At 34.1% G+C, this 23,578-nt stretch overlaps 2 protein-coding genes across 3 annotated transcripts; one reads left to right on the top strand and one right to left on the bottom strand.

Moving 5' to 3' along the window:
- Nucleotides 1-867: 867 nt before the first annotated feature.
- Nucleotides 868-12,141, top strand: LOC124181085 (succinate--CoA ligase [ADP-forming] subunit beta, mitochondrial-like). The gene is made up of 7 exons (XM_046567275.1): nucleotides 868-1,115; nucleotides 5,193-5,452; nucleotides 6,303-6,465; nucleotides 6,931-7,195; nucleotides 8,084-8,388; nucleotides 8,599-8,718; nucleotides 9,163-12,141. Exons 1-7 carry the CDS (start codon nucleotides 1,050-1,052, stop codon nucleotides 9,331-9,333), a joined length of 1,350 nt encoding a protein of 449 aa, XP_046423231.1. The 5' UTR covers nucleotides 868-1,049; the 3' UTR covers nucleotides 9,334-12,141.
- On the bottom strand, nucleotides 11,953-23,518 carry LOC124181084 (probable peroxisomal acyl-coenzyme A oxidase 1). Of its 2 annotated transcripts, XM_046567273.1 has the most exons (11): nucleotides 23,202-23,515; nucleotides 18,330-18,489; nucleotides 17,856-18,024; nucleotides 17,618-17,741; nucleotides 16,745-16,864; nucleotides 16,316-16,431; nucleotides 15,365-15,534; nucleotides 15,059-15,221; nucleotides 14,083-14,426; nucleotides 13,304-13,559; nucleotides 11,953-12,778 (listed from the first exon to the last, which is right to left on the bottom strand). In XM_046567273.1, exons 1-11 carry the CDS (start codon nucleotides 23,317-23,319, stop codon nucleotides 12,518-12,520), a joined length of 2,001 nt encoding a protein of 666 aa, XP_046423229.1. In that variant the 5' UTR covers nucleotides 23,320-23,515; the 3' UTR covers nucleotides 11,953-12,517. The 2 variants fall into 2 exon arrangements, with proteins under 2 accessions (XP_046423229.1, XP_046423230.1); XM_046567274.1 differs by lacking the exon at nucleotides 13,304-13,559 and having other exon boundaries at nucleotides 12,625-12,778; nucleotides 23,202-23,518.
- Between the last annotated feature and the right edge of the window lie 60 nt (nucleotides 23,519-23,578).

Below are 23,578 nucleotides of genomic sequence, written 5' to 3'. Positions count from 1 at the left end.
TTTTCACTGGTACTAACATATCGTATTGTAGTTTTCCGAATGACAATCGCATTATTATGTGAATTTAACTCATTGTCAATAAAACTCATGTTTCGATAATTTGAATCTTAATACTTTGGATTTCTCTAGTTTAGTCAGAGTGAATTCCATGTAAATACATTTTTCTTTTTGATAAATTTTATTTCCTAACTAAAGTCAATAAGGTGCACATACCTTCGGTAATTTGTAAACTGGGAATTCCAGCATCTTTCTCCCCCGCCTGACCTTTCGCAGTCGATACAAGTTGTTACAATAAAACACGATATTTGCATATCAAATGAGCACGTCTCCCATGACAAACGACAAAGAACATAAAAACGAAGCTAATTCAAAACCGGCTACTGAAATTACAAAAAGATCGATGTTAAAATTTTTTACATTCGAGATAGGGGTGATCTGTCTAAAAGACCCATTGTACAAGATGAAATACAATAAGAAATTAACGCCGATCTTCGCTTTTGTATCTGTATTGTAGAAAATTATTGAAAAATTTCTATGGAAATTTTTTATACCCGCCTGATTTCTGGTAACTTGTTTTCTAAAGTTTTGGAAGTACGACGGCATAATTGTCACAAATTGGCACAATTGTCGTTTTATAATATCTGAATTTGAATGAGTTACACTTTCTATGATTTGCGATGGTGCCATCTGAATAGGATATGCTTACTGGATTTGTGATCTAAAAAAATGTCGACAAACATTCCTAGGCTACTCGCAGCTCATTTTAAATCGACGCGCCGCAAAGAGAATCGAAATCCCATACGTCTAGTGGCGGTATCTTGTGACAAGATGTGTGTACTGTAAAGAAAAAATGTATGCATCACTAACTTGACAATTACTGTCATTGGGTACCGTACCACACTTTGTGCATTCCATGCGTGGGAACGACGTTTGCCCTACTGTTTGGCCATGTTTCTGCTTGCATAGTGCTTGATAGTTAGTTAGTTTGGCAGTTGGGACTTGGGACTCGGGTTGGCAGTTGATCGCCGTTCAGCTCAAGAGTACGTAAGATGGCTACGATGTTGTCCCGCACTGCTGCCATAGTGGAGAATTTTTCCCGTTTTAATGGGTCTAAGGTGAGTTTTAAAACAAATCTATGCCGCTATATTATCGCTGCATTAACCAGCTTTCAGTTTTTAATATTCTCTCGCTAAAGGAATATCTGGACGCGTCGTAATTTCAGTGAGTGATTACAGGGGCGATCACCATATTAGATTTATAGTCTGCTAAATTGGGCGCCAGGGTCAAGTGATTTGAAGCCAAGGTTCCTCTCGAATGTAACTTACTTCACTAACCTTATTTCGATTGCGAAAAAAAACCAAATTAATTTACGCAGTATCACCAAGTCCTATTTAAAATCTAATCGTTTATATTCGACCGACAAGTTAACATAATTTATGCAGTTTTGGATTTAATTGATGTTCCCTGTTCTTCAGTTCATAATTTATAATGCGGGAAGTATTCATTTATTTGTATCTACATACAATAGCGACTGTTATTGGGTCGTAGCATGAAACTTATTTTTAAGCTCAATGCTAACCTCGCTAACAATAACTGTTGTATAATAAGCAAATTGATTTTAAGTACTTACACGGACTATGTTACAATGAATCATGCTCAACAATTCCGCAAATGAACATTGCAACTATTCTTTATCTTCAATTTTTTTTGAGTTATTGAATTTAAAAGAACTATTCAACTTGCAATACTTCATTTCCTTTCCTATCAACTGCATTAAAAACTTCTCGTTTTACAATTCCAAGGAAACACTCAATTCTAACAAGACGTCAACATTCAACATTTCTACTTGCACTTAGGTTTAGTGGTATTATTGATTGTTAATATTTTTTCCGTCATATTCATTTAGAAGTATGGGTAACTAGCAATTATATTCCTCAATATGTTGAGATATATTCCCACAAATATTTTTATTAAATTTTTGGCAGATCAAACTTTTCAAACGCTTTGTTACAGAATATAATGCCTATTAGGATGCAGTTTCGAATAATTGTTCCAGAACTAAAATGCTAACATTTAAAATTTTTGTAAAATATTTCTTCAATAATCTTCAAAGCAATGTATTTTAAATTGTTATCTGTGCAAAATAATTTAAATCAATTCATTTCGATTGCTAAAACCTTTTCCTTTAAGTGTCAAAGGCCTTTTTGAATATTCTCCAATCTTGAAATATTTTAAAATCTCTTTTCGAAGTGTTTGTGTCAAACAGGCTTTTTTTCATCACTTTATTCAATAAGTATTAGAAGTCGATAAAATGAATGAAATCATTTTGAACAATTTCAAAATTACACCGAATGTTTTCTAAATGCAAAGGACCTTTCAACAGAGATTTGGTCTTGGAAAATAAAAATTGCATTTCTTGGCTCAAATAAATCAATGCAGAATATTTCGAATATTTGGTACTCAGAAAACATTTGGGAAAGATTAACACACGCTTCATCGAGAGTTGCATCATCTTTGCATCTCATTTGGACTAAAGGTACTCAGAGTCATAACGCCTCTGCGTGTATGTCAGAGTTATTGTACTGCCATCAATGTTGATGGAACTCTGGTGGTATCTGAATAGATCAGTCAGTTTTTTTTTATAAAAGTAGATAGATTTTGACAGAAGTGCAGTAATTTTTGCAGTAACTCACAAATCAGATATTTCTAATAATGTGATGATTACTGGTACTCTATTCATTGGCAAATAAATAAATGATATTCGAATTTTGTACGGTTTCTCATGGTTTTCATTTCATTTGCACCGAAAATGTCACTAGTGCATCTTTGATGATTTTATGAAGACTGCGAATATTCGGGAATGCATTGTTGTCTCCTGTATGCAGATAAAATCGTTTTCACGGTAGCAACAGAACTGGGTCATCAAAGACATCAAGGAAATCTCAGGAAAATTTCTTAAATCTTCATAAATCTCAGGGAAATATTGGAAAGATATTTTTGTTTTGTCTATCAAAATTATTTGTTCTATTAATGATAGTTGGCAGTAAATTAAATACTGATTTGTTTGAGATAAAACAATTAATTTCTCGATTTTCACTTTGATATGACATCTGCTCAATTTTATCTTATTACTCTCTACAATTTACCTTGAACAGCATTTACATTTCCATTTCTGAAGCATGATACATTGTAGGTATTGGAGATCTTAGAACTCTCATGAAATTTTATCCTGTGATTTCTGTCGCGATCCTGTTTTCACTTTCCGTTTGGTACCTTGTACGAATCACGTGTGATCGATTACCACAATTGAAGCAGTAAGGCTTTTAATCAAACAGTAAGGGAATGCGGAGCGACACACGTACCAATACTGTTCATTGCAAACAACAAGAAATCTGTTGTCGAGATAATTCTGGATGCTCTTTCCCACGGAGAGATAGACTCCTTTAAATCTGCTGGTGCCTATGCCCAAATCGACCTAAGACATCATGATAAGAGATGATTTGAATAACAGTTCATATATCACTGGAGTGAAGAGGGAAAAATCTATACTGTACATAATATGCGCTTGAAGTCTCGGTTGATCCAGTTTGATCAAAATGCCTTCTAATAGCTAATTAAATTATGGATCATTGCAGTATTTAGTAATCGTGTTTCAATTGATCAAATAATCGGTCCATGCAATTGACAGTTTTTTCGATTAATCAACTAATTGAAAAAACAATTTATCAACGTATAAGATTAATTGAATAATCCTGCAGCGTTAATTCTAATATCTATCTGAATAGAAATGTGAAATTCCGTAATATATGGTTTAAAAACGTATTAGAAATGAGTAATATCCAGTAATATAAGCAACTTGTTTCATAATTTTGTACATACGTAAATGTGTAACGGGCATAAAAATTTGTGTTTGCTAATGTGAGCACAGATAAGAAAATACTGTTGATGCGATTTCAAGGGGCATATGTACCTGAGAACTGATGGAAGACTTACATATGGTCGTGCAAAATTTTCTTACAAAGTTAGATACTATCTAAGATTGTCACACAAGCTCAATTTCACGACTGTACTAAAACTCAAAACAGTTTTATTATTGCCACTAAACTAATATTTATAATGATCGTAGAAATAATAATCTCATAAAATATTGACCTCTGATTGTAAACCTCGTGCTTCTGCAGTCAGTTACAAATTTGTTTAACAAAGAATCTGTGATACGGCTGCTATCAATTTTCTGTCAATATAATGAAAAAGTTGGATTGATGTATATGACAATTTAATTCTTAAGATGCCTAGTACTTTAGTTTACAATTAGGCTTGCAATATCTATTTTTTTTTTTTTCAATTTCTTCTTGTTTTTTATTCATATAACTGGTACCACAATAATTTTTGCCATCGTCAAAGTTAATGAAATAACAACTGGAGAAATATGTTATTTCATGTTTTATTGACTTTATTGACTTTAAATTATTTTTAATTTTTTTTTTTTTGTATATCATCAAAATCAGCACAAAGGTTTGTTTTCAAGGATGTTGCTTAGTTAAAATTTCAAGTCACACCTGTATTGAAAAACACAGATTCTTTTGTATTCCATACTCAACTGAACCGCATGGAAGATGCTTGCCACTAAACTTGAAGCCTAAGATAGCGTTATACTATCTGCATTGTAGCAACTGGTAAAGAAAAAGCAAAGTGCGCACACTGCAACAAAAAAACGTCTGTTAATTGTGGCTGCTTAAGGATGAAATGGCCTCACTGTATGAACTAAATGCTAGGAAAGGATAAAATACTGTTTCAAAAATCTCAAAAACGTTACAATCAGATAAAAAATACCAGAGTGCATCCGTTTTTTTTTTCGAAATTTTTAAATTATATTTGTAAATTTGATCGAAATCATAACAGTGATTTCACCTCATTTTCACCTTCAAAATAATACCACGAAATTGCATTATCCTAAAATTGAAACTAACAAAAAGGTAAATACAAATTATCTGTTTGGCTAACAGGGTAAAACCTGGACAGTATCCTCAAAGTATTTAGTTGCACCAAGAAATGCAACATAATATAGAGTGATTTCGCTTAACTGCATAATATAAGTACCGCCTAGTTTTTACTTGAAATATCAAGTACACAAGTATGTTGGTGATCGATTCCTATCAAATCCTTAAACCTCATGTGAAATTTTCATTTAGATCTTGGTGGGCACAATTGGATTGGCAAAGCAGCCAGTTCGAAACTTGAATGTTCATGAACACATCAGCTATACCTTACTCTCCGAGGCAGGGATTCCTACGCCAAAGTTTGGTGTGGCGAAAACCCCTGATGAAGCTGCCAAGTTTGCCGCTGATCTCAATACAAAAGACATAGTATTGAAGGCTCAAGTTCTTGCCGGTGGGCGAGGAAAGGGGCACTTCAAGGGCACGAATATTGGCGGCGTCAAAATGTGTGAAACGTAAGTTACTTGAGGAAGGTAGTAACCGGTATTGCTTCTAGATCACATACGTTGCAACTGTGCTTCCTGGCATAGAATTGACTGAAATACCGATGATTGTAATATTCATCATGAAAAATGTTGACATTCAAGTATATTTTCTTCATGCCGTTTTGTACGTTTTTAATAAAAGAACGTATCAAAGTTAATTTATCATCAACAGATTGTATCATCTCCCAAGTTGATCACAACTTATAAATTAAATTAAATTGTATCGAAATTGAAAAGGAAAATCATATATGGGTATCGGGCACTTGAACCTAGAAAATATTCAATACCAAACAAAAAAATTACATTTACTTCTACTAGATATAACTAGTACGATATAAAGAAGTTGCAAAAATAAAAAGTTTATTCGATTGTTCTGAGTACAGCTCTTAGCAAACTATTTATTTTCTCACGTTGACTCAGAATTAATTTACTGAGGCCTTTGTAAAATAAGTTAATTATCTTTAATTTCAAGTTCAAATTATGGAAAAATTAACCCAATAAATCTCAGTTTACAGAAAATTGCCTTTTGCACAAACAGAATGTTGGTGTTTAAATCTTGTATGTGGCGTAGCTTTCTATTTCGTTATATATTAGATTGAACCAAATGTTTATTGTCTAAGATCTGCTGGTATTACATTGATTACAAATTTTGGACTTCGTGTTCTACCCTCCAAAAGTTTAGTGGTGATTCAGTAATAACTGATTAAAGTCTTTCAAAATGCATTGTCGAATCGTTATTTTGTTAAAAAATTTACAATGCATTGTTTATCATCAGAAATGTTACAAAATTGTAATCAATTTTACAATTTTCAATTTACAGACCTCAGGAGGCTAAAGAACTAGCTTCAAAAATGCTGGGAAAATTGTTGATAACAAAGCAGACTGGGGAAGCTGGTAGGATATGCAATGCTGTTATGGTGACGCAACGGATGTTTCCACGCAAGGAGTTTTATCTTGCTGTTATGATGGAGCGATCATTTGGTGTAAGTTATTTTTATAAAGTTCGATTGATACCTCATTCCCATACAGCTAATTCAAGTTATTCAAGGAACCAAGTTTAATCCCGGATGTGAGGACATAAAGCTTAAAAAAATACAGAGATTTGTGTTCTCTTCTACCTTAACTTTGTTCCACTTCGAATCTTTAGCCCTAACTGAAAATGAATATGAATATTCTTTAACACTGTGTAACTTATAACAAAATAGAAAGTTATCAGAATAATCGAGGTTGATCTAAAACTTTCGTTATTTAAACGTCGACCATGTAAAATACTTTCTATTATTATTCACATTTTCACCGAGTTTTATTCTTGCAGAAAAAATCAGGAAAACTTCACTTTGAAGTTTCAGTAAATGATTTATATAATCACTGGAATTGACCTCAATAGATAATTAAGTAGCTAAAAAATTTCATGATAATTGTATTACAATGCAAAGTATCTTCTGCAGGGCCCAGTAATAATTGCATCGAGCCAAGGAGGCGTGAATATCGAAGAGGTAGCTGCTACTAATCCTGAGGCAATAACGTATGAGCCAATCGACATCCAGAAAGGAATTACTCCGGATCAAGCTGGTCGTATTGCAACAAAGATGGGCCTTGGCAATGTTAAGGATTATATTTCTAAAATGATCATCGATCTATACGCTATGTTCCAGAAGAAGGATGCCTTACTTCTTGAAGTTAATCCTCTTGCTGAAGACATTAATGGAAAATGTAAGCTCGCATCTTGATTCTATTTTACACTTGTTCCTTTGAAGCCTATAGTTGGTAATCTATGTATCTATGTATCTAGTATGAAATCTATGAAAATATGAGTTTTCATTTACTGAGCGAAGTGTCATTTGAAAGCTCGATGGGTGTAGTTTCAGTATTCTTATTTAGTTGTGCTCTGTGAAGTAAATTGGTAGACCCGTTTTTGAGATATGAATCACGGACACTGTAAAACATCTTACCACCCAAAACGGTTTATGTCATTGCCAATAACAATGCTTTCTATTAATCAATTCTGATGAAAGAAAATATGTAAATGCAACTTCATCTACTTACTTTCGATAAAAAATAAACCCGAAACGATTAATTGCAGAGATGTAAATACCGAAAATTGATTTATGTTCTCAGCCATGTACTGCTATAAGTATACCTGCTTAAAGTATAAGTGATCCATTGCTTGCTTCCAAATAATTTGGGGATTTTTTTCCAAAATGGTACTTTAGTTATTCCTTTGTGTTCATGGGAAGTAAATTTTTTAGTGTCGGGTGGATGCATCAAATTGACTCTTGAATTTTCAGCCCATGGCAAAGGCCCGCTTAAAAAATTTGATATTTTACTATAAATAATTCGCTGCCTTAATACCAAGTACAAAGAATAACATTGCATCCGAAGACCTGGCAAAGAATGAAAAAGAAAATAATATCTTGGAAAACAAAATAATAAATTAGAAAGGTCCTCCAAGTTTGGGCAGAGCCTGGTTAAACGATAACTAAATTCATATCAAATTTTTTCTGAACACAATAGATTTTCCAGTGTTACAAACACAAAAAATATATCAAATTTAATTTGAAGGATCACATTCATGAACAACATTTTTTTTTTTTGTTTTAGACTATGCTTTAGACTGTAAATGTAGATTTGACGACAATGCAGAATTTAGACAGAAGGATCTATTCGCTTTACGAGATTGGTCTCAAGAGGACAAAAGGGAAGTTGAAGCAGCAAAGTTCGAATTGAATTACATTGCTTTGGATGGTAATATTGGATGTATGGTCAACGGAGCTGGTTTAGCCATGGCTACTATGGATATAATTAAACTTCACGGAGGTGACCCTGCCAATTTCCTGGATGTTGGAGGTGGCGCTACTGCTTCTGCCGTTAAAGAAGCTTTCAAAATCATCACTTCTGATCCAAGTGTAAGAAACATATTGAGTGACTTATATAATCATTGAAATTTGATAACTTCTCACTGAATCGATTGAAATTTATTGAGTTTTGCCCATAAAACTTGTTCGTTTGGTAGAAAATTTGTAAAGTAGGTAATTCATAATACAATCATTTTCAGCATTCAATCAAGCCAAAAATTATTTGCACTTACATTCTCAATGCATACAATATTTTTACAGGTACATGCACTGCTGGTCAACATATTTGGTGGAATTATGAGGTGTGACGTGATTGCTGAAGGTATTATCGCAGCCACCAAGGAGCTCAGCCTCAAAATTCCCGTGGTTGTGAGACTTCAGGTACATCTCACATATAGCTACCAGATTTATTATTTTTATTGAATATTTTCGCATACAAATTTTTATTACTTACATTAAAAAAATCCTTTCATTCCAGAAAATAATTTAGCACTATAAATTTCAGCCATCATGAAAATTTATGGTGGTTCGCGGATACCGCTGCATGGCCAGATACAAACTCGTGACAGTTTTCATTTTAATTGAAGAAAAGTCCTGTTTATCCCATTCCTCTGATCCCCTGCTTATCACGTAACAGCCATCGATATCATATAACCTTTTTCATACTGTAATACCCACGTAGAGGTATTTTCCAATAATAACTGTTCGCTATTGTATAATGCGAAATGAATACCTCATAAAAATTCGTAAAATATCTCAATGTTTTCATATTTTTAGTCTGAATCATATTTTCACACGCTTTACCCATGTATCGTATATTTTCAGGGAACCAATGTTGATGAGGCAAAAGCTCTTATTGCTAATGCAGGATTGAAAATCGTACCAATTGATGATCTGGATGAAGCAGCTCGTGTCGCTGTCAAACTGTCAACTATAGTGAAGTTGGCACAGTCTGCCAATCTTAATGTGAATTTCGAAATACCACCCATTTCATAAATCTATACACTATAGTATCTCAAATTCGAATCAACCAACTTGAATTTTTGTCCAACTATCCTGTCTAAAAGGTATACAAGGATGGTAACCATATTTCGTTGTACTTGTTAAATATTTTTTGCAATTCATTTATTAAGGTAAATTTTGAATACGTAACTTGATTTTGATGGTGATGTATTTGGATTCACGTATACCTTGAAATGAGAGGTGCTGCTTAAAGAACGAAAAACTGTATGCAAATCTGAAATTCTTCCTAAGTATGCAGAAGGATTGGACATATCAGCATATTTCCTATTATTTTACGTATTTTTAGTATTTTCATCGTGAAAAGAAAGGAAACCCTCAACTCAATTGAAAATTCGTCATGATGCCAACCTTATACGACTGCACACTGACTCATTTTTGTCCAGGCGGTAAGCTTATTTTTCCCGTTCCCTCGTAGAACTAGAAAAGTCTAGTATTAAATATGATTTTTTCGACCAGGCGGAAATGGAATATTAGGTACTACAGTAAAGTCATCAATGTATAATTTGCGATTTGATCAGTTTTTTCGTGCTAAGTGCATAGTTTATGTCATGGGAAATAGGATGCGCCATTTTCGAAGTATTCATTTGTTTGTTTTAGAAACTAACTTGAATTATGTAAATCCGAGGTGTGCAATTGAAACAATTGGCAACAAAAATATTTCCTATAAAGATATTTGATTTTATCATTTATTTAAGTTTATTTCATAATTTTTCCTTTATGACATTTTGATGTTATCTGAAATATGCTAAAATGAAAATTATATTTGGACTTAGTTGGTTGATGATAAACTATACTGGAATTTGAGTAATAGATTAGTAATTTATGAAAATATCTGTAATACGTTAACTCATAACAATTTAGGATGATTCAATTTACTACAGTTCATAATTAGTTAGAGAAAAAAAAAGTTATAAACTCGAACCAAGCAAAATAAGTCGGCCACATTATGATGTATTATTCAATTTTCTCTGTCCCTCCTCATAAAATTTCGGGTTTCAGTATTATGTACACATTAAATACAAACATAAAAAAGCAGTTTCTCCTGACCGTTGCACATTGAGATTTAATTCATATAAACAATTATTCTAATTGTTCTAATCAAATAAATCTCCATCGTCCACGACAACAGTTAGGAAGTTTTTTACTGCCAACCAGAAAAATTATTGTATTCTAAATTGTTATTACATATTTCATGTATCGCCTGTTAATTATTGTAATATGTACATATACATACACACATAATATATGCATATATATATATATATATGTATATATGCATACACATATATTTATTTATATATACGCTATATAAATTATTTTACGTAATTTTCATTTGTATTCATTCCTTTTACCAGCTAAAAAAAATGTTAACTTGTGCTACACACCTTGTACTTGAATGAAAGATGCGAGTACAAGATTGTTGGTTATCGCTATTTTTGTAGTCCTTCATTTTTTTGCACCAATTTTATCGATTAAACCTTAAATAACAATGTTGAACAAAGATATTCTATTTTGCCTGTGATAATGTTGGTTCCCCGATTGGGGCTTGACATGAAAGTAAATAAATTGTTGATGCAGACAACGCTATTGGATCTTGTTTCTATTAAGTGTAAAGTAGAGTAACGGACTTGAGTATTTTTCCGTGAATGCTGTCTATTAAAGAATTAATGTGTACAAGAAATTTCGTTGGTGAGCCCTTCAGCATAGCCATCACGAACGATTGGAGCATAGTTTTGCGTGTGCGAACAAGAATTTTCTAGATTAACACAAAACTCAAACAAAGTTCACCTATGGTACTCAAAAATACGAGAAATTTGAATTTTCACTACAGGATAGATGTCCCAATTATTGCAACATGAGGAATACAATACAATAATACTAAGATTACTTATGAATTTAAGTATTCGATAAATCTAGTTATTTTGTTTTTTATTTTGAGTCTTGTGCTATATTTTACCAAGTACAATGCCTTTGAATAATCATCAATTTATTGTTTATAGGAATAACTAGTTGATCAAACACAGGCCACAGAATCATGATAATTGTACGAAGTTTAATTGCGTTGTTTCGTCATTTGACAGTACAAAGGAAGTTCGTGGACTTAATGTTGACCTACTTCAACTTATGGCTAATTTTCAGCTACCATCTCAGGGTCGATTTATAATTTGGGCGCCCCTAGGCTCTGAAATATTTGCGTCCTACGGGAGGGCTGTTTAATTGAATATGTGTATATCGATTTGGTGTTTGTGTTTACTTCACAGTCGTACGATTAAAAACCGACTTACTCGTGATATTACTAATCTCAGCTTAAATCGTGATGTAACACAGCTATCGGGTTCTATTTTAATTGTTTCAAATCCCATATTACTGCAAAAAAAAAAAGAAAGAAAACTAAGAACATAATGTGTATCATATATTCATTATGTATTGTACAAATAATTTGCAATAACATCGTATAAATTCAACATTTCCTATTTCCAACAATGAGTATATTTACATTTAATACATAAATACAAATCACAACGTGGTCCACAAAGATCATCGTAAGCATTCACTCCAAACGTTTATTTTATTTTTCAAGTTTCTATTTACCCAAACTATTCAATGCACAAACTAGTTGCTGATACAATTAAGCTAAAGTACGTTACTGTTTGAACCTAAAATATCTCTGAATAAGATACTTCTCACTCTTTCTTTACCTGACTTCTGTTTTGACTTGAGGTCCTTTTTTGTCAAATATGGTAGTAAATAGTAGTAAAATAATGAAGAAATTTCACTTGATGGACTTTAAAAAAAGGAAATGGTTAGTAAAACTGGAATATGATTGCAAAAGAATGTAGGTCAAACATTTCTTTAATCATATTATAAAGTGGCAGCATAAAAATCTTGCAATGTTGTCGACATATATGATATGTATTTTCAGTATAAAGTACCGACTGTCATGGCTTGTGAATTCGTAGAGATTTATCTTCTTCAGATCAATGTAGTACCCACGTATATTGTGCAGGATCTTTGTGATTTGTATAGAAATCATACGACTGATGTATTCGAGTCCTGCGTGGATTAATTATCATCAACTCGTTTACATCAGTGATGATCAGTTGATCGTAGCTCGGCTGCTCAAGTGCATCTTGATATTTTCACATTTCTTCCTTTGTTATAAATTGCTTTTCAGGAAAGGCTTGAGATGTAACTGAAACGATTTGTTAACACTCTCTTGATTTAGTGGACTTTTCATCGCCTCGGCATACAGACGTTCGTACACATTTCCATCGTATGCTCCAAGGGCTGACCCCAAGACTTCATCTCTAATATCAAACCCATCGACTATTCCAACAGCATTTGGACGAATTTGAGATAATAGTTCTTCCAGGTGAGACTGGAGTACGGGAACATCTTCGACATTTAGACATGAAAACTGTGGACAGTAAAAAATTTTCGTTCTTAAAGAAGGCTCCAACACACAAAAGAAAATGATGGCTATCTATATTTATAGACTATTTCAATTTTTTTCATTACTTTCTCTGATCAATTTGACCTCATTGAAGCTGGAACAAATGATCAAATCGTCATATTACTGGAACAAATGATATTCGATTCACTTTTTGAAAATTTCATGTTAATTAATGCATGAAAAATTTATATTACTGCAATTGGGATAAAATTTACGAGTAATTTGACTGATTCTTCGGTCAATGACTCTTTGATCAAACTTAGCTTTGACGGTTTTATTGCAATATCATTAATGACTTTCAGATTCTAAACACTAAAAATTCTAAATAATCCTCGTTTATTTATCCAGATAGCATCTACAGAATACGATTAGTAGATACGACGATAACTTTGCGGGAACGCGAAACAGGAATTATTTTTGTTACCTAATTTATTTTCGCTATTATTGTCATACCTAATTCTCATACTTCAGATAATTTAATTTTCATACCCGAATAAAGTCGCCCACCCGTTGCAATACCCAGTAGACAGCGTAAAGTTCACACAGTTGTGTTAATACTGTATGCAATTGTTTAGAAATCCTGGTCAAATTTCGTACGGCTGTAATAAATCGTTCGACGATAAACAGTCGACAATGGGATTCTGCTGCCTGTACCAGTTCAATACTCGTTTGGTTCCAACTTTCTTCCTGCGATAAACCGCTACGTATTCGCCTGTCCATATTTTCCGTTGCGAGCCGAATTTTTCTGGGAATCAAGATGCTGTAATTAATTGATGCCCGAAAAGGCTGCTTCGTAATTGTTTAAAACTTGTGAATAAGCGTTCTCGAGATGGCTTTGTGTGTAGGAAATCACATTTTCACTGACCAAATTGTCGGGTACTCATAAGTACAGACCGTCGATGACTAATGGCAGAGTTACAGAATTGTCACTGTCAACAACCGACAATTAGTTAACAATTTCTTATTTAATTTCTGGATTGAAATCTATGATTTATTTGGAGAAGAACCCTGTGTAAAATTTCGGATAAAGTCGGATAGAAAGTGCAAAAAACGCAATTAAGACGTGAAAATTCGCACAGAATCGTATTGTAGTTTTTTGTTTCAGCTATCTGAGTTAGTATGTCATTTTGACACCGGTGACTACTTGCAGATTATGTTCTTAGTTTTTACTCAGAAAAATATAAACCTTGAAGAATGGTGAAAATAGGTAAAATTTTATCGTGAACGTATTATATTTATGTTATTTAAAGTATTATATTTATATTTACCCAGCTGCAACCGATTGATGAGCCCTTATGATACACGTAAGCGTATTCTTCCAAGGCCTTTGCTTGATACCACGAGAAAGTTGCGTCAAGTATTTCACAGTTGGTGGTAAATCTTGACCACTGATTGCTTGCCTCCAAGCTTTGACCAAATATCTAGCCGTTTGAAGGAATAATACAGTATTTTCACCCTCATATGTACATGCAGCTGTAACCAAGCCGTAGGTGGCTGGCAAATTACTTGCACTCATATAACCATGGCCACCGCAAGATAATCGCACTACTTCGATTCCTCCTGCTGCATCTGAGGATGCAACTGCTTTCAAACAGCATGCTAATGCATGTAACTGAAATACATTTATTATGAATACATATTTACAACCAATGAGAAGTTGAATATTTGTCTAACATAATTTTATCATGTTAAACCACAGAATTATTCGTAATATATTAGTCGTAATCAGATAATCATGAACGTTGAACAACATGCTTTATATTTTTTTTCTTTTAGCTTTTCAGACAGTTCTAAAAGTGATGCAGAGGCAAATTTCTATGGTATATGAGGTGCTTCGTGAGAATGATTTTTACGATATTTTACAAAAACCCGGACAAATAGCAAATCGTAGAAAATTGTTGTTTATTAAAGATTTTTCGTATACACACCGATGAAATATTACAAAATATTGTGATTACCTATTAATAACCGCAACAAAATAAGAAACTAACTACCCCAAAAAATTTAAATAATACCCCGTAATTATCCTGAAGGATGTATAAGCGTATGAACTTGGTCCCTCTGATTCCAGGGGATATACCTATATCTGTGAAAAACTACGCATTTTACAAAAAATTTTATTCAAAAGCTATGACCGTGTTCTAAATTCGATAAAAATCGTAGAGATTTTCGTAGAGAATCATAGAAAAGTGTTATTTTTCATTAAATACCAGATAAAAAATTGAAAAACCTCAGCGAACATACCTCAGGAAGTCTTTCTAATTCGCCTTGGTCTAATTCGGCAGTGACGTTGTTGTACATGTCCCAAATCCATTCCGCGGACATTGACAATGCGAAACATGTAGCCAGTTGAGGGAACAGTTTATACTGTTGTGTAACATAATCGATTATTTGAACCTCTGGTTTGCTACGATAAAAAGAGGAATTACAAACCCTTAAATTGATTCTGACACATTCAAGACCAGTTGTATCGTCTGCTACCAGTTGTTTAACGCAGGAAACAGGCGCTGGATTTGTAAATGAAAATTAAAGGAACATAGTAATACTTACTCCGATGTAATTTGACACTGTCGTCTAATTGCGCTATATCTTACTGCAATTGTAACCGCTTTCGATAAATATCTCGCAATATCTTTTATCAGCACCACACGTACAAACATCATTGTACCATACGTCAACTTGTCACTTGGAGCTTTGATATACGTTCCATCTTCCAACACCTAAATATGTATTTAATGCAATTACACGTTTTTTGGATTTCAATTACATAGGTGAAATGGAATCGACATGGTTGACGGATGGAAAACTGCGTGAATTTTGGGAACTTATAGCTCGGCAAACAATTATTCAGTTCAATTGGGGTGGGGGGGTATTTTTTCGCTAATAATAACGTCAATCCTTTCACTCAGTAATATGTTTCGCGATGCTAACGATATTCCGAAAACGGCTCAACCGAATTAATTCGAATTTGAAGGCAGTATCCTCGGATAGTTCATCATTTTTGCCGCGATAATTTTTTTAACGTAATGTCGACTGTATGAAGTTGAAACTCGATTTTTCTTCATAAATTGACGAGTTTTTTTATTTAACTGACAGCAATATATCATTTTTAAAAGTGGGCTGGTAATAAAGAGGATCCTATCGAATAAATCATCCAAAATTAGTGTATCCAAAGTTGAAGTATATCGGTTGTTAGATATCGTGGTCACCACAACATGTGTCACAGAACGAAATGTTTGCCGTTATTGTCAGTAATAATACTTCCTGCTGATTTATTCTAGTCGAAAAATGTGTCAATGAAGCTCGATCTACATACTTTTGAATAAAAAAATCCCAGTCGAATTGAATAATTCCTTATTCGAGATATGAATTTCCAAATTTAGCTACTTCTTTAGCCACCTGCTTGTATATTAACACCTTTAATATAACATGGATGACCTTGGATATACTTCTAAATATGACACACGTTATTCATAACTGATATAAATAATTCAAACGAACCTGTGAATTTTTCATCAACATATGCTCTCTGGGTATTCTAACGTGGTCAAAACCAAGAAATCCATTGTTCGTTGCGTTCATACCCAATTTCGTGCCAATTTCTCCAATTTGAATGCCTAAAAGTAGGAAAAATCGTGCATTACATAGTCAAGCTTGTTGTTTATACCGTAATTACATTGAAAATTTGAGAAAAAAAAAATTAATCGATCGCAAAATTGAAGAGTAGATTTGAATACCAGAATTTTTAGCTTATACAAGGATGCAATCATGATTTTATAAATTTGCTGATATCACTTCAATTAAAGTTTTTACAATTAAAATTTCCATAATTTAGAAAATAAGTAAAAGCTTTTGCTTGGATTCAATTCATATGTAGTTAATTATAAGTAAGTAATAAGCAATTCCTTTTTAGGGTTTTCAATACCTTACCAGGTAACGGTTCATGAGTATCTTCATCTCTGAGTTGGACGATAAACGGATGGATACCTTTGCACTGCCCTTGGGTGTATAGTTGTGCCACAACCACAGCATAATTGGCTGTTTGACCCACTATAAGCATATTTGGTGGTATAAAATATTTCGCATGTATTCAACAGTTATAAATCTTTCCGCAGGATCGAAATACTTCTGTTATAGAGTTTTTCCTTAGCAAACTAATAAAGCATACAGAGATATGTAGCAAAGTATAAAGCATATAGAAAGATTAAACATGCCTTGCAAACCTTTAATGGTTTTGAGAGAGCAAAAGCGGACTTCGTTTCAGTCAGAGACTTGAATTACTGATACTTATGTAACTAACGAGTTTTAGTTTCAACCAGTCACCTCGTGAAATGAGGTACGTGATAGTAAAATATTTTTCCGACGAAAACAAGGGGAAACATATCTTTTAAATTAAATCACAAGTTACAACATCTTTGGAGTATATATTTGCTTAATTTTTTTAGCGGCTAGGCTGATTTTTTTTTTACGTTTTCAATAACGAACTTTTTAACATCATTTCTATTTATACACCTGTAACTGTAAATACAGTTCATCTATGCTCAGTTCAAGGATTATAATATGAACGATTACAACACCGAAACCCAGTTGGGACCTTGGCTAACCGGTTTTTAATCACTATAACATCACTAATCTGCAAGGTTTAGGAATTGTTCAACAAATTTCAGAATAATGATTAAATTATAGCGCGAGTTGAGTTCAATGAGATATCCAGGATCTATAAAAAATTGACGTGTGTTCGTATTTTCAACTAATTTATGTGAGGAATGAAAATGGTATAATTTTATTTTTGACGCAACTTACATCCACCGGGCCACCATTTGTAAGAAGTCAAAGTTGGGCTGTTGAGAACGAATTCTTGAGTTGAAGAGTCGTAAGTGGCTGTCGTTTCCAAACCCCTAATAAAAGTTCCGTGACCAAGTTCGGTCTGTAAATAATTGTTAATATGGTTATTAATCTTTTACTTGTAGGGGTTAAATCCTGGGGTCTGGTATAGTGGAACCTTTTGATTTCGAATCTTATAATGAAAGTCTCCATTAACCTGTGCATATGTTCCAATGATGTTGCATGACCAGGCTTTCGATATCCAATATCCTTGTTGTTCCACGGTGCCTTGTCCCATAAGTGCAGGAATAAACATAACGTAGTGTAAAGTCAACGGATTCCCATCTTTTAAGATAGCTGATCCCAACATGCCACCGAGTACTTGTCTGAAAGTATAATGTATAAACTGCAATAAAACGATAGACTTTCATGTATTAAAATAATCCACACGCGGGCCTTGCAGCTACAAATTCATAAATTCAATCATTTTTTACCGAGGAAATTACGCCATTGCAGGCATTGTGGTACTTGAGCTGACGAAAAATGAGTGATTGTTCAGGTCGCATGATTATGTTTTCCAATAGATCACGAGATAATTTCATTATTTCAAGATGATACAAACGTATAATCGGTGCGTTGAAAATATATAAGTATACATTTATCGTGTAAACAGTATCTGTGTTTGTCTTACGAGAATACATCCATATCTGCTTTCCCTTGTTCTTGAAGTTCCTGCACTTTTTCGAGAACCCTACATCCTTTACGAATAGCATCTTCATACTTTTCTTTATGACTCTTATATTCGGCAGGCACGGTGTCCTGAAGTTGGGGGTCACTTAAAAAGAATTCCTCTGAAACCACATATAATGTACTGAATTGTACATATCCGCTATCAAAGAGATAAATTTTTTATGTAGAAAAATACATACAAATTTTCCAACTATATTGAACACACACAACTTACATTCAAGAAAATTTTTTATTCGACACAATATCAATAAAGCATAAAGATACTAGTACACGAAAAAAGATATAAAATTATGTTAATGACTTATGTTTTGTATAAATAATAGTAATAATCACGATAAAGAATGATAATAAACCGATATTTACGTATTATTTAGATCTGAGGTTCTTCAATGATTTAATATAGCTACCAAAAGCGTGTAAAAAAAAAAATCGGACTCTCTCAGAAAGATGCCAATGACAAAGATATCAAATCCATTAATTACACAAGCCCACACGGAAGGTTTTTAACCCTTTTCTTGTTTACCAAAATAATAACCGTTCCACGATCTTATTTGAAAGTTTAAGAATCAATGGTATGGCATGGTAATGTCCACCTTAATGTTGCATATTACAGCTATGATTGTATTAATTATTTAAATTTTTACTTCAAGCTGGTATTACAACGTTCTCGAAAAACACCATACTATAAAAAAGAATGGATCTATCGGGAAATCTACTCATATACCTCTCCATCAGAGAGTAGACAAGCTTATTTTTATAAGCTTACAATATTTATTGAACACTGACTTCTTTGAAAATTTATAACTTACGCCAATTTATTGGAAGTACAAAGAAGATTGTTTCAATGTACGGATTTTCAATCTTGAAAAATTAATTACAGCTTTCGAGTCTAGACAAGTCTGAGCGGAAAATTCTCTCGAAAATCACCTTGTGCAGGGCTTGAGACAGTGATTAAATTAACTCGTTCGAATAATTGACATGCTGCAGTAATCGTTAGTCTGCACAATAGTACATTTCTCTCGACCGTTCATAGTTTTATTTTTCACTTTCATAAAACATCACCTTTTGGGATTGATTTTTTGGTGGTTAAGCTTGTAGAATATAGCAAAGTCTTTGCAGATGTAATCAATAATAAATGGAATATTTCCGGAACTACAAAACTTACAATCTTCGAATTCTTACGGGCCTATTCTTATCATGATCGAATACGGAATGACTATAGATAAGTTAATCTGATCCCCGATTGTGAAACTGATATACTAATATTTGCCATCCTTTTATTCTTTAATCTTTGTAATCTCTTTATAATATTTGTAATCTTTTTGCAGTCTTTGAGGTTGCAAGAGAGTAAAACCTCAACGGAGATGATGACGTAGCCAATGATCTATACCAACCGTGTTAAATTTCGCTTATTATAACCATTATCAGAGCCTATATGCATTGGTGAACATGAGGTTTTACCCGCAAATGTGATCCAGGGTTATACCCACTTCACATTTATATAGCATAGCCATACGAAGAATAACTACTAAAGGTTGAACGCAGCGAATTGTTAAAAGCACCAAAATTTACCGCTAATCGGTCGCTGATGACCCTCAGAATTTTGAAATTGTGGGGATTTGAATTAAAAAAAAAATGGCATGATACCTTCTATCAAATTAGCTTTCGGCATAGATAAGCAATGTGCGGCAATAGGATTGTTCAATATCTCGTGCAACAGTATATAAATTCGTCTCAGCTCAGGGACTCTAGAACTCGTTTGAATCTTTTCAGAATCTGTAAGAAATTAGCGATTTTGCAAAAATAGGATGCTATTTTCTTTATTCATTGCTTGCATTAGCACAGAATTATAGAACTACTTGAGCACTGTCCAGGACTTAAAAAATCAAAGCGATGTTTTTTTTTTACATAAAAAGGTACCCTGTCATTGGCAGTCCATTTGTGAACTAGTCGGATAAAATAAAAAGTCCACTTTTTGTAACACGCACGACCGCATAATTTCATTCGTAGCCTTCAAAAGACATGAATTGCTTGGTTTGTGTATTCGATGCTTGCGCTTATATTAGGAGTCGATTTTATTCACACATTAATGAAACTAAATGTGAGAATGAACTCCCATGAATTTATTTCCACTATATTAGTGCATATTTCAAGAATAAGTGCAAGAAAAGAACAATCAGTAGAAAATGAAAACGAAAGAGGCCTTATGGTGTACGGAATTCTATGAAAATTCGCCTTAAATTGTAATAATTATCAACTTTTTTTTTTAAGATTGTGCGAACACTGTTTGATAACCAGAAGTTAAGAACTATTGGAAAACGTTGCGCCATATCCCCATCAAATACTCGAGTTTTTGCACAATTCCACTAAAATCTATCAACTATTTTTTACGTCATCCAACTACGTAACTCGACGAAGTAGTCAAAGTCCAGAAATTACACTTTATTGTACTCGATTTTCCAGTTTGGAAGAAAATTTATTCCGTTCAAAAGATTCTCAAAACTCGAAACCTCCATAGTAGATTCGAAGTTGGTTGCAAATCAAATACACTGGTTGAGCTCTGGCAGAAATTTATGACAACGAAAATCAGTGAGCAGAATTCCTCAGTGCGGAAATGAGCGCTTAGGTGAGAGGACGTACGGAAATCGCGCTTCGTGAATTTCGAGCATCAGGACCAGCGCTCCGTAGTTGCCGCGCTCCAGGTCGGCTACCTGGTGAAACTCGAGTTCCAGGACAAGCGCTCCGTAGTTTCTATGTTCCAGGTCCGCTACCTGGTGAAACTCGACTTCCAGGACAAGCGGAACTGTGTACCTATGTCATCTGGCAAAACACTGACAATGAGTAAGCGAGCGCACGAGTAAAATAAGGGTTTCAAAGCTAGTAATTTTAATCGTGCTCTGTGAAGACGTAGTCATTATTTTGCCCAGAAATTTTATCTATAGTCCCTCTAATAAGAGTCGTACGACCACGCCACGAAATTTTACAATTTATATGAAGTGATTTATTATTTCTGCATACTTGTTTTTGGTTCAGTACGAAAATACCGAAAATAGTATAACCTATAGAATATTTTCAGCTGGAACGACGTTAGCTGCACGTCGTGCTTATGTGAAAACTAAATCTTAAGATTACATACACACTTGTAATATGATGGAAGAATTGACCCCAACCGTGATTCAAACAACGCGCCGTATACTGATCGATAATTAATGGCGGCGTGTTGGCACGACTACACGGTCTTCATGACCATAGACTTATAAACATAGACTAAGCGCTCCTGTAAAAGGCACTGACAATTACATTTAAAGGACAGAGATGAAATTTGTGACGTTGTGACTGTGAGTACTACGGCCTGGGACGTGAGGCAGTTGCAGTCATGTGCAATAATTGAGAGATGGCCGCGTCCTCGGTGTAGCGTTCCGATTATACTGCGACTGGCAACTCTAAGTAAAAACGGAACGCAGTTCGCAGTTGACTGCCTTGCGTCACGGTCGGCAGTACTTGAAGTATATGTCGGAATACACCCTAAAGGAATTCCAAAAGGTGCAGCACATGGAATGCCGTGTTACCGTGTACCGTTTGCAGGATCACCGACAAGCCATAAAGTTCACTCACACGTGTGCCTGATTGATTGGTGCCTGGGGCGAGTGAACGTTACGGACTGTAGGTGATCCACCAACGGATAACGGTTTTGCGTGTGTTTCCACGTTAAGGGAATCTAATTTTATCTCACATTGTAAAAGGCCCCTTGTGCTATGACAAGTAAGGCTGTCAATTCTGGCCAGGTGGCCTATCTGCTGGTCAATGCACGTATCACGATATGTGGTCAAAACAAGTCAGGCGGAATACATCACTGTATCATATGTACATACATATATAATGGAACACCGAAGCAGTGGATAACAGCTATGATAACTAGTAATTTTATTGTAACAATGCATACTTAAGAAAAATCGTTATTTCACAACGTTAGGGTTATCTGAAATTATCTGCAAAGTTAATTCCTGCAGTGATTAAAGAATTCTAAAATAGTGATTTCCTTTTCACTGTCTCATTACATTAACCTAACTAACTTCAACGTCGGTAACAGCTCCGATAACACCTCTTCAAAATCAGTTCTAATTATTATATCTACAATGACATGGAGCTTGAGGTTATGACGTCAAAAAGTTGGGTGTAATTGATCCTCTAAGAATGAAAAAAGTTCGCGCGATTCGTTCATACGTATCTGCAATGCTCATTTATCAGATTCTTATACAAGGCGTTGACTGGATTTAGTTCAGTGACGATTTCGATACGGATATGCAAACGTACTATATATGTTTTGCGTTGCTTCCTTATATGCAATTTTACCTGAAAGATCCTACATTCTTTGCCATTTGTTAGCGTCCCGTACAAATAAAAAAACGAAAAAAATTCTTCGCTGGACGCAGATGGAATTTAATTTATCTCACGTTCGCATAACACACTTTGCGCAATATTAAAACGCGCACGCAATGGAAAAGTGGGAATATGAATAAGAAGTACCCATTAACACACGCATCCGAATAACATTTACGATGTCGTTGGCAAATTTACGCATGTGCAACTTGACACGTTATCTTTAACGGGCGCGGGATGGACTATGCCCCGTATAATGTGGCCTTAATAAGCTCTATGGGCATAAAAAGTAAAGAAATAATAATAATAAAAAAAACCTTAAGCAAGCGAGCCAGGCTCAAATGATCGAATACGTAAAATTACCGTAAGCTGGAAGTTATAACGTTATAGATAAATTACGAGATATGAACGACGATAAAACTTGTTTACGTACCTCTCTCTCGCCGGATAGCAGTTTTCTCTACACCACCATCAAGTAAATGTGTTAATTCCAAAGGATCGAATGTACACCTTTCTCGTTCTTTTTGCAAATCTTTGTTTACCGTTGTCATTCTTAATTTGCAATTAATTTTATAGAACTTTAAAAACTTCTGGCATCAAGCGTTAACTACCTGAACTTGAAATACTTATTACCACGCAGTCTTCTTGCGGATAAAAAATTTTTAACTTTTCATGAAAGCGCGTTCCGTGTCCGTGCTTCACGATCTACTCTGTACTAGAGGAATTGAACTTCTGCTGACAGACGTCAGTTGCATATTCTGTAACACGCTTTCTTATTTTAACCGTGCCAACGTGCAGAGCCATCTTTTA

The sequence above is a fragment of the Neodiprion fabricii genome, chromosome 4, assembly GCF_021155785.1.
Source record: "Neodiprion fabricii isolate iyNeoFabr1 chromosome 4, iyNeoFabr1.1, whole genome shotgun sequence".
Lineage (NCBI taxonomy): Eukaryota > Metazoa > Arthropoda > Insecta > Hymenoptera > Diprionidae > Neodiprion > Neodiprion fabricii.
This window is presented reverse-complemented; position numbering and strand designations above follow the sequence as displayed.